Genomic DNA, 12,306 nt, shown 5'->3' with positions numbered 1-12,306 from the left:
CCATTTACAAAAAGAAAATAAAAAATAATATTATTACAGACTTTAAGGTACAACTACTCAATTAACTACATAGATACATATGAACAAAATAATATTTATATCAACTAATTTACAAGGGTATAAAGCAATACCCGCACAAAAATCCTTAAAATAACTCCCCTGACAACTTAGCAGCTCACTCTGCTACCTTATCTTTTCCCTTATCTGCAACAGCAAATAAAAGCTATCGCTGAGTAATGATTACTCAGTGGTGCACAATAAAAATTTAAAGATATTGACTATCAAAACATATATCCGTAAACACAAATTTAAACCATTGCACAAGATAATTCATAAAGTTCAAGTCAATTTTTGTAATACCATTTTGTCAAAATAATTTATAAATCACAGTGTTGCCAATTTAATTATATCATGCTAATCATGCCTAAGTAAGCATGATGATGTCATAAACTTTTAAATTAAATTTTCTTTTCCTTCACCAACCTCTTTACTTGGAATCTAATTTTCATAAATTTAATTTCCTCCATTTTAATGGACATTTAGGCCATGAGTCACCTCTAAGGGTGAATTGACCAAATTGTCCATCGCTGGTCTGATTCGATTTACCAATCACACTGTATTTCTTTCTGAACCCTGATCTAATTATTTGACCTTGTTCTCAACTCTTTTCTGTGATTTTCTCATTTCCACTAGCTTCGCAATAATTCCTAAGACTGCAGTGTCATAATGTCCCGTACGAAATTAGGGTTACAACTGACCGCGTAATCACTTCCCGGTACGATCACCCATAGCTGTGACCCCCGGCTCATTTACCTTTTTATGCTCTATTTTTCTTATTTGTAATTTACCTTCTGGTAATCGCTATAAATTTTTATTCAGGCTTTTCTAAATGACTTAAACATTGTCCTAATTCTCCTAATTGTTTGGACTGACACCGATCACCGGAACAATGAAATGCACAGGCTATGAATGTAGGGGTGTTACAGGTTACTTGGACCTATTAAAAGCACTTGGTTAGAAAAAGGTGTTAGTATTGTGAGTAATAGATTGAGTGACTCCCAGAGGAGGCCTTTAATTAATTTTATGGTTGTTTCTAAATTTAGTCCTGTATTTATCAAATCTATCAGTTATTCTAGTAAAGTAAAAGACAAGCAATTTATTGCTAATTTGTTAAAGAAACTAATTGATGAGGTTGGCCACCAAAAAGCGTTACAAGTCATTGCTGATAATGCCCAGAATTGTAAGGGTGCTAAAGAAATCATTGAAGGAATGTTTTTACATGTTTATAGGACTCTTTATGTTGTGTATACTCTTAATCTTGCTTTGAAAAATATCTGTGCAGCTAAAATGTGGAAACTAATCAAAAAACTTATGACATGTGTCATTGTATCACTTAAATTCATGGGGATGCTTTACAATGAATCATTCCATGAGGCTTGCAATGTACAAACGGTTTACTCTTTTGAAGTTGCTTTTAGTTGTTGACACTCATTTTGCTTCTATTATTGTGATACTTAAAAGATTTAAACTCATTAGGTATGCTTTAGAAGCAATGGTTGTGAGTGATTAATGGGCACAATAATGAAAAGATGAACAAGGCAGAGCTAGATTCATTCATGAAAAAGTGGTGGATGAGGATTTGTGGAAAAACATTTATTACATTCATGCTTTTACTCCACCCATTTATGACATGATTAGAGTTTGTGGCACAGATAAGCCATACTTTTATTTGGTTTATCAATTATGGCATTCTATGATTGAAAAGGTGAAAAAGGTTATTTTTTATCATAAAGGAAAGCAAGTATATGAGTTTTCTCTTTTCTATTATGTAGTTCATCAAATTTTTGTTAATAGTTGGACAAAGAGCAACACTTCCTTTCATTATTTGACTCATTCATTAAATCCAAGGTAAATTTCTAAATTAATACTCATCTTCTTCCTATAATTTTATAGTTTTTGGTTTTCTGAATTTATTTTCTGTTTTTGAAGATTTTACAGTGAAAAAAAGCTTGAAGATGGAGAAGGTAGAGTACCTCCTTATATAGATGGAGAAGTATCCACTGAAAGAATGAAGTGCTTTAGAAGCATTTTTTATAATGAAAATAAGCGAAGTAAAGTAAATGATGAATTTATAAATTTTTCCCTAAAAAATAGGTCATTTACAAATTCAAATTCTATTGGAAATATACTACGGATCCTAGGAAGTGGTGAACATGCTTTAATTCTAATGCACTTTTACTACAAATGTTGATTTTTAAAATGAATGGACAACGAAGGAGTTGGAGTACTTATCCATTCGTTTATTTATATAGAAGAAATAAATTAATTTCAAAATATGTAGAAAACTTGGTTTTTATCCATAAAATTAAATATAAATTGTCCGTTTAAAGGCCACATCAACATGTTAACATGAATTTAAGTACAATCTAGTGTCGATAAGAACATTATTGTGTTTTAAATTGATTTTTAGTTTTCATTAAGTTGCAAGTTGAATTTTAAGGGCATTACAGTGAATCATTAATAAGTTCAAAGACAAGAAGTAAAATTTACCCAAACCACGGCAAAGGCAAGAGAATTAGTCAAATTGTAGCTTTAACAGTACCGTATTTCTTGGCAAAGGAAAGTTCAATATATGAACTTAATTAATTGAAAGAACTTGCTAATCTTAATTGAATAAATACAAAAATAATAATAATAATAATAATAATAATAATAATAAATAAAAAAAACAAAATGAAATAAAAATTTACAAAATGATAGTTTCTATCTATATGCATTCACCAATAGCTATTAGATTGAGAGCAATTGTCTTTTCTCCAGAAAACTTCTTTGTAATAATAACAAATATATTTGAAAAAAGAAACAGGTAAAACCTGGATTTCAATTCAGATTGCAATTTACATTGGAAAAATCAGCAAGCCTCTCTTTGTACCTCTCGTGATACCAATTCTCTGTTGAAGCTACAAGATTCTGATATGCAAGCCAAGTGCAAACTGGTACCGTAACATCGTAGAATGACCAGATAGGCTATTACAGTATCCATTGAGAGGAATAATTGGCTAAAATGGAGGAAAGAAAGAGTGATGGGTTATATTGCCATCAGCTTCTCTATTGATCCATTGTATAAACTGGTATTTGCCATTTCTTTGTGTTCTTCTTAGGGTCATCGGTAAGGCTGAGATCCATATCATCTTCCCTGAAAGTTTTAATGAATGTTGTGGCACCCATCATTATATACCTCTCAACCATGAATAATTGGTAATTGTTCCCAATCAAGGGATCCAAGATACTGCTATAATTAGATGAATATGCCAATTTATATCTGCAATTCAAGTCGCCAGAAATTCAACATTAGTTTCATTATTTATACAAAATACAGCTAAAAAAAAACATATTGGTCCAAGTGACAAAAAGAGCATCAAAACTTCATTAATACAAAGTATATCCTCCTTATATGCAAACACAAATTAGCAATTAAATGTAGTAGGTTAACAGATTCCCAGAAACGCTAACCAGGTAGTCACAATGAGGATGGATGTAGACTCATGCTCAGTGTTCATCAAATTCCTGCCCCATCAAACTCCAAGTAATTATTTAGTATGTTGAACTTTTTGGATCAGGGATTTTAATTAGAGAGAAACTTCAACTCCATATCTCTAAATCTGATAAAAGCAATAAATTTTACCGACAGACATAAGATCTGCCTCTCATAGAATCACAACTAAACATCCACTGTGGAGTCAAGGAATTCAGAGATGAAGTACAGAAAATTGATATATGCATAAAGTCAGCCAAAAAGGGTGACCCAGTGTGCAAGGATCTCACACTTGTGGGCTCTGGGGAAGGTTGATGCACACTGCCTTACCCCTGCTTTGCAGAGATGCTGTTTCCGTGGCTAGAATCCGTGACTTCCAAGTCACAAATGGAGTCACTTTACTGTTACCCCAAAGCCATCCTTTGCATAAAGTCAGTAACACCTTAATAATATAATTAGGATGAAGGATGAGGACAGGGAGTCTTGGGACTGCATAACTTGCTCAGAGCAGGGGCCAGGCTGATAGCCTCTAATTCCCATAAAATGGAAACTCTAGTTGAATAGACATTTTGGACACAGAATATTAGCATGTAGCAAAGGCCATACTCCAAAATATTGTTGGTGTATATATTGTATATAGAAGAGAGAGAGAGAGAGAGAGAGAGAGAGAGAGAGAGAAGAGAGGTAGAGATTCAATGCTAACTGTTTATAATTTTAAAATAACAGAGAACTTCCAGAGAAATATATTTCTGCAATTTAAAATGAGTCCTGTAGATACTAATGTAATTTGTTTTACGTAATAAACCTCCAAATGTTTGCAAGGCATTGTTAAGTTGAGTTTGTACTTAATTTAACAACTTCTCAGGGAGGTACTGTTGAGTTATGGCTCATTAAAGACTTAATGCTCACCAAGGAGCCAGGTAAGGGAAGGTGCTCCACCATGAGGGGTAGAATGCTGGCATGATGGTCTTGTGTATTTTTGTATTGTTGAGGCTGATTATGTAAATCCTATTTTATATTAGGAATCCAGGGTGTACAAGGATTAGATTATTATAAATAGGGCTGTAATGTTCTCCTTTCAGTAGTGAAAAAGCATTAGGCTAAATGATGGATGTAGTATTGTCGAACCACATAAATCTTTGTGTTCGCTTTTCTCTCTATTATCTATCTCTGTATGTGCATGTTCAAGGGTATTTTCGCTAACAGGTACAAGCCTATAGGTGATAACACGGAATGACCCAAATGGCATAACAAAATTGACTGCAGTAGACATCTGAAAAAGCTTGCTATCTTTGTGCAAGCAAACTCACCTCAATTACATGAAGAATCGCAAGTCCATTTAATCCCAAGCAATATTGTGACTCAAATCACTGTGGTTCTTGTTTTGACTGGATTAGTGACAGAGAAATGGAGACCACAAAATAATACTTCACATGCCTAACTTAGATAACACCTATGCATCCCAGTTGGCCTTTATTTTGTTTTATTTTATTTTATTTTTCGAGAAAGTTGGCCAAATTCCTCAACATGGATATTTCTAGGTTTCAGTTAATGACCACATAAAGTGTCATCCGTAGACTTCCTTAAAGGAGTTGCTACGATTTGTATCTGACAGTAAATGTAGCCATTTGATGAAAAATATCGACTTCTAAAACATATCAAACATGTATTGATTACTCCTAGATAGTAGATATGAATTTGGGAACATGTTCAACAGAAGTATGGAAAAATTAAATTGAAAAGCAAAGAAAGGTCATTATAAGTGCAAAAATTTTTAAAAGATTGTGACTTGGCTTAAGAAACCGTTCATTTAGTTTTTCTCATCACGCAAAACAGAACAAAATGAACATACATTTCTTTAATTCCAAGCATAAGTTAAACAGGCTTCTAATTAGTCACTAATTTAAAGTGTTCAGAAAAGCATGGCTTAAAACAAAATAAAGTGTAGAAAAGTGAGCCATCAACTGATCACAACTGATCCGTCCAACAGACCAACACTAGTTTCACTTTGTATAGTCAAGTTCAACTTAGGCTAAAGAGCTTTGATGCTTTCATCTTCTTTACATATAAGCATATCAGCCATCTTATATCAAAGAGTTTCAAACTCTCAATGAAGATTTGTGATGATTTTAACATGCAATATTTAACTACAGTCTAATCTTTGCTGCATCAAACAATGATAAATTACAATAGAGTATCTAAAATAACAAAAAGATAAACAAAGTACTTAAATACACAATTATTTCTTGGAGTATTATAGTTTAGATTTATGTTATAGAAATATTCCTTACTGTCATATACTATGCTTATGCATCCATATCCCAGATTTGTGCTTCAATGGTAAGAAATAATTGGTTTTACATTCCAAATAAACATCAACAGTAGTGCTAACTCATGCAAATCTCATACAAGTTTGAGAATTTTACCTGGCAGAGAGAGGTGAAAAAAATCCTGCTGTCTTCTCATTTGAAGCAATAAAAAGAGTTCGTCCAGGTGGGACCCACTTTTCGATCCTATGAAGTATGAACTCTGGGCGAGTATCCCTGTCCAGATGAGGATGTAGACTCCGCACAACACCAAACCTATCCTTCCTAGTTTTTATTTTATCACCACGTCGAACATGAATAGCATCATAATCACCAAGATGTGCCTTAATCTGCACAGAGAAATAAATCACAAGTGCTTGTTGAATCAATGAAAGTGTAGTGTCAACAAACATTTTGCAGCACGTGAAACAATTCAAAGCAAAACGTACGTGAATCAATCAGCATAAACTTGATTGAAAACTACAAATTTCCTCTTTTGAATCAAGATTATACCATAAACTTTACTTACATAGGTGAATGTTCGAAAAACAAAATCAAGTCACAAAAAGAAACTATTACTGTCTGGATATAACAACACCTTGACCCAACCATCACTAGTTTATTACACCATGAATTATCAATCGGACTCGTGAAGCATTGAATTTGAGAAATGCATGCCAATTTCACATGGGTTGAATATCCTGAACATACTTCAGAGTGTTTACCAAGAATGACCAGGTTACTTTGCCAGATATTTAAAGATGGTTTGACATATCTTACTCCTTTGCCACCATTTTCTTCATCAAAGAATGGCATTTTCATGTAAAGGCTCCCCATAGAATCACCAACAAAACATACTCCGAGACCTATTCAACTACTAATTGCAGCATCATTAAATTTCAGAACTGTTCATCATCCTTCAAAGTTCAAACAACAATATAAGAGAACTTCAGTTAGCAACTCCACTGGATAAGCTAGAAGGTGGTATAGGAAAGCACTGACGGCTCTCATATGACTTCAAGCAACTGAGTTAGTACAGTCAGCTTTTCTTTCAAAAACATTGTGCTGTAGGGTTTTAGAACTAGGAGGAATAATGGCTCACAGATCCGTAGAGGACTTTCAGGTTCAGGAAAAGGAGGTTTTTGAGGCTTGACAAGGATTACACAATTAAACATTGACACATATGCGAATAAGAAACAACAAATGATGCAAAGTAAGCAAACAGAGACACAAAATCGAAGCATATCAACTGCCACATTTTTTTCTGGGTTATAAAACAAAATCAGATGGCTTGTTCCACAATAAAGATAGTTGAATGTCTTCAAATGCAAATTTTTCATACAAGATATTTCAGTTCTTAATAATAAATCTATAAGTTCTAAATGTTTTTGTTTTTGTATGAATACACCACATGTTTCGGGGCAGAGATGCGTGAGGTTCCCAAAATATCTCAAGTTAACGCCATATCATGCAACAACTTGGAGAAATTCCATTAGATAAATTTTACACTTATAAATTTCATCTCAAGAACCATGTTTCAAGCACCACCAGGGTTGGAGGAGAAAGCAATTACAGGGTTACAAAACTTCTTACACCTGTTTTATTTTATTTTAGTTTTTTCAGTCACTTCTTCTTAACCACACAATTTTTTTCATTTTATATGGTAATGGTTGACAATATTAAATGTTACAGACCTTCTCTGCTGCGTCCCTTAATTTCTCTGATACCATTGAAGGAAGAAATGAATATGACAACAAAATAGCACTGCGGTTGTTTCGGTCTTTGCATTCCATGAACCTAAATGACCACCATGATTAGTAGCTATACAGAAACTTGCAGGATTCAAAAATTCTCAACCTGAACAGTATGGAAAATTATCTTACAAAAAATAACCACATTAACAAGAACAATCTCCCATTATCTTTTTCTCCCAAACACACCACCCCCCAAGAGAGAGAGAGATAAAAATCCCTTCTCTGAATGGAGAAATTGAACCATCATTTTTTGACACCAGCTTAGTAGAATGGTTTATCCAACCATAAAAACCAAAAATTCTAATATAACAAATCAATTATACTGTGCTTGGGAGAGGGGATAAAGTGGAGGGGGAGAGAAAATGGTCTGTGGGACCTATATGTCAAGAAACAAATTTGTGGGTCCTTTGACCCATTTTCCTCTCATTTTCTCTCCCCCTCCCAAACCATAGCATAAATAGAACAACTAGAAACGTTACACTTTCTATAGACCACTTGAAAAGCATGAATACACCCAATCGATTCACTAAGAATACACCAAGAAGTTCAATTCAAAACTAAACGTTTATAGAAAAACAGGCATCAATAATAATATAGGAGTCATTCTGCTAATTTCAGAAAGCATACTAAGCGATCTATGATGAATTACAACAAAGAGATCTTTCTTTAATTTTTAATAAAAATTAACATGCCAATCTTCTTCCTCATGATTCCTCCTCCCAATACCCAAATGAATCATAATCCTGCAATTAATGCCCCATTCCAAGTTTTACATGAAAACAGGCAAGAAGAAGCCAAAATAATAATTAACTTACCATGAAAGAGGGCTTGCTGTTCTATTAATGAGCAAGATATTTGAGTAGCGACTTTTCTCTTTGAGATCAACCCGACTAACTCCTTCAACATGGGCAACTCCTCTATCTCCCAACTTCATACTTGTTGACAATACCTGATGCCAAACTTTTGAGTTGTCCAAAATTACAGGTATAGTTTCAGATATAAGGTCAATATCATACAAAGAGTCCATGGAACAAAAGCTTGCAGCCCACCTACCAAATAAAATGAACAAGGTCAGATTATAAAATCAACTTTTTTGATTGATTATATGTGCATATATCAGTAAAAGATGAAACAAATGCATGGCTAAAGTTCAGTCTCCCCATTCCATAAGGATTCAAAGACAAGAAACGAAACAACTCCTCTCAATAACAAGGATTATGAAGGGTGATCTTATTGCTAAAGTCAAAAGTCCTGCAACAGGACCATAGCACAAACACGTATTCCACAATGTGCAATGTTGGATTTAGTGCTCTAGATTGCATGCTTTTTAGTTCTTTTGAATGGCAATTTCTTTTTCTGAGAGATAATCTGGGGGAAAGAGCTTCAACAACATACCTTTCCTCTGAACTTGCATTGTTAGAATGATGAAGGATCCCCTTCTTATTGTGTATTGGATTGATACACATTGTGGAAGGCATCACAAAAGTCCTGCAGCAAGATAATAAAAATTGAAAGAGAAATATCAAATTAGGTACTTTTCTATTAGCTTAGTGCTAAAACATCTATATGACTGATCACATTCACAACTAGATTGGAAATAAGGTTTAGTTGATGAATTGAGTTGATTTATTGACAAAGAGAATATAAAAGCACTCAGTAATACATTAACATGCTGAATTTGTTTTTTGGATCCAGTAGGGATGGAATATCTTCACACTGTCAATTCCACTGTGTTAGGATGCACAAATTAGAAATGCACCATCTATACCAAGTTACTAACATGATGATACAGAATATAAACAGGGGTAAACCCTACGACTAGAAAAACAGTAAGAAAAGAGCTGAGGATAAGAATGAGCCCATTTTACTAAAAGGAATACATTCTTCTATCATTATAGACTACCAAAATTGGTTGATTTTATGTCCCACATAAGTCTTGGTGCAATTAACTAAGAATATCCATACTTTTTTTTTTTTTTTTGCTCTTAAGACATTCGCTAAAAAAATTCCTATAAAATGATCTAGAAGCTAAAAAGATGCAAAGAACTCAATTTCCAAATTCAAGTTCTCCAGATCCCAAAAGTTAAATATGTTAAACACAAAACTACATGATTTTTTCCCCCTTTTCCTACATTTTCCCAGTAATTAAACTAATAGCAATAATAATAATAGATCCAAAATTTACGTATTCCAGTAAGGCAGTAGTACTGAAGTCTACAAGAAAAACTCTTATACGATTCCAAATCTCACTTCCCACGTTTGCCCGCATCCAAAAACAGAGCACAGAATCCAAAATCCACCAAACCAAAAATACCCAACAACGCAAAGACACAAAATTTAAGCAATGCATGCAAACATACCTGTTCAAAAACATTGCTTCTTCAAGGGCACACCTGAGGCTGGACTCCTGGTGACCCAAACCCTCACAGGAGTCACAGTGCTTGCCTGGGCAGTCAATTTTACTGCCCCAATACAAGTACTTATCATGGAGAGAATGTAGCCTCTTCACCCTCTGGGGTTTCCTGGATGTCATTTGGGAGGAGAAAGAAAACCCATCTGTGGAAAACAGAAACAACAATGTAATTGCAGCTATGCAGATCACGAGAGTGTAGATTGGGGACTTGGGTTTTGGCTTCAGCCTTATGGGTTTGTGAATTGTTGCCATAGGAGTGCAACGGAGAGAATGTTGGAGGAAAATGGAGTTCGAGCAAAGAGTTTTATGCTTTCATTCTAAGGCCGGATGGAAGAGAGAGAGTGATGGCATTGCCGGGCCGGGGACGGATCGGGTCGGACACAATGCGGCTTTATACTTTGCAAGTTAAAAAATAAAAAGGTAAATTTTAATCATAATTACTGCTAAGCCCCTATTATTTTAAAATTCAACTAAAACATTATTTTGGGCCTTAAATTATCGGTCAAAAATTAAATAAGCTTTTAAACCATTTTTTTTAATTCTTCAAATATTAAACTAGATTAAAGAAATCCTATATAATTTAATTTTAATTCAATTAATTCCAATTCTATAGATGACTGTTATTGACCATCAAAAATCACAAAAAATAATATTATATTGTTTTAAAATCTTTTATTCATTTAAAATCAAAAAATAAAATTAATAAAAGTGATTTTAATTTATACGGTTTGTCTTCTTTTGAGTTCGTCTTCTTCTTATTGATTCTTTTGATAGAGCAAAAACTTTCTTCCTTGATAGTGAATAACATTCCACCTTAAAAAAGCTACTTTGAATATGCATGTTAATTCAAACAAGCATTGATAGTGGCACAAAACTAGTTCTTGATGGAAGAAACATTGTGGTTCCTCGCTATGAAAATGGAAACTTCATGGATCCTACTATCTTGTTTGATGCCACAGTCAACATGGAATTTTACAAGGAGGAAATCTTTGGCCCTGTTGTTCTTTGTATGTAGCCTAATACCATTGAAGAGACCATAAATATTGTTAATGGAAAGATACAGCTATGAGACTTCTATATTTACCACATCTGGTGTAACTGTAAGGAAGTTTTAAACAGGAATTGGGGTTGGGCAGGTTGGCATTAATGTTCCTATGTCAATCCTCATTACCAATCTCTTCATTTATTGTCTCCAAGCCATCTTTTGCCGGAGATTTCACCTTGATGGTATGTATACATCCTCTGAAAAGTTGTTATTTGATTTTCAATGGAGAAGTTGATATTAAATGGATTATGCATTGTTAATAATAATTCTAAGGTTGAAATGAGTCATTTGATGTAGGAAAATGTCACACCCTACCCCTCTGTAAGGCATAACATGATCCCGTAGTATACCTAATGAATTACCAACTCCGTCTACTGATAACCCATTAAATACACTACAAGGAATTTTCAAAACTTTTCTTACTTCTTTTACAGTGGTGAGCACTATTTACAGGTGTTAAAACCTTTTTGAACTGAAGTGATAGAATTGACACATTTGAATTATTTGAAATTTCTGTAAAAATTTTGGCAGAGTACCCTCTGTATTTTGGATAAAACAGTTCTTTAGAAAACCTGTAAAAAGCACTTCAATATGTATTTGCAAATCTCAACTCCAACATATTTCTCAACACAACATTTTTCTCAACTCAAATCCGCAGTGATTTTTCAAAGACTGAGATACAAGAAATATAATACAAAACTATTCAAGTAAATGAAATCTCAAATTTACATTTACAATAATTTACATTTAATTACATACCAAAATATTTTACAAGAGTTTCTATACAACTGCTCAAATAATTTACATACATATTATTACATGCATACATCAAAACCTATGTACATGGGTATACCTATGATATACCTGGAGCTGATCTGAATATATCTTCAAGGAAATTTACTTACTGCTCTATGCTCTTCTTACCTACGACAGCATACAAAGCTATCGCTGAGTGATGAACTCAGTGGTGCACAACTATAATTTAAAACATAGTACAGTATACATTGACAAGATTTACAGTAAATAATTTGGAAATCTGAATACTCATCAAATTCCACAACTCAAAATATTCATTGCCAATAATGTAAATCATTTGTATAAATGACTTTGATCACAAAATTCAATTTATCAAATCATGACTATCCATTTAAATAATTCTAACGAAATCAATTATACATAAACCATAATTGAAATCAAAATTCCTTACCATTCAAAAGCCATTCTGTATCTCAAAAATCATTATGTATTTCAAA

At 33.5% G+C, this 12,306-nt stretch overlaps 1 protein-coding gene across 2 annotated transcripts; it reads right to left on the bottom strand.

Moving 5' to 3' along the window:
- Positions 1–2,745: 2,745 nt before the first annotated feature.
- On the bottom strand, positions 2,746–10,391 carry LOC110658266 (uncharacterized). 2 transcript variants are annotated; one of them, XM_021815801.2, is made up of 6 exons: positions 9,956–10,389; positions 8,991–9,083; positions 8,411–8,644; positions 7,536–7,638; positions 5,962–6,191; positions 2,746–3,322 (listed from the first exon to the last, which is right to left on the bottom strand). In XM_021815801.2, the coding sequence occupies exons 1-6, from the start codon at positions 10,258–10,260 to the stop codon at positions 3,109–3,111; spliced, it is 1,179 nt and encodes a 392-aa protein (XP_021671493.2). In that variant the 5' UTR covers positions 10,261–10,389; the 3' UTR covers positions 2,746–3,108. The 2 variants fall into 2 exon arrangements, with proteins under 2 accessions (XP_021671493.2, XP_021671494.2); XM_021815802.2 differs by lacking the exon at positions 2,746–3,322 and adding an exon at positions 3,353–3,567 and having other exon boundaries at positions 9,956–10,391.
- Positions 10,392–12,306: the final 1,915 nt, after the last annotated feature.

This window comes from Hevea brasiliensis, chromosome 5, assembly GCF_030052815.1.
Source record: "Hevea brasiliensis isolate MT/VB/25A 57/8 chromosome 5, ASM3005281v1, whole genome shotgun sequence".
Classification (NCBI taxonomy): Eukaryota; Viridiplantae; Streptophyta; class Magnoliopsida; order Malpighiales; family Euphorbiaceae; genus Hevea; species Hevea brasiliensis.
This window is presented reverse-complemented; position numbering and strand designations above follow the sequence as displayed.

Bases quoted from the DNA above. Each gene is read 5' to 3' on its own strand.
- LOC110658266 (XM_021815801.2), bottom strand. From the start codon at position 10,260: ATGGCAACAATTCACAAACCCATAAGGCTGAAGCCAAAACCCAAGTCC. The intron at 9,084-9,955 runs GTATGTTTGCAT...ATCTTGCTGCAG, and splicing joins GAAGCAATGTTTTTGAACAG to GACTTTTGTGATGCCTTCCA. The intron at 6,192-7,535 runs GTCTGTAACATT...TTCTCTGTGCAG, and splicing joins TAAGGGACGCAGCAGAGAAG to ATTAAGGCACATCTTGGTGA.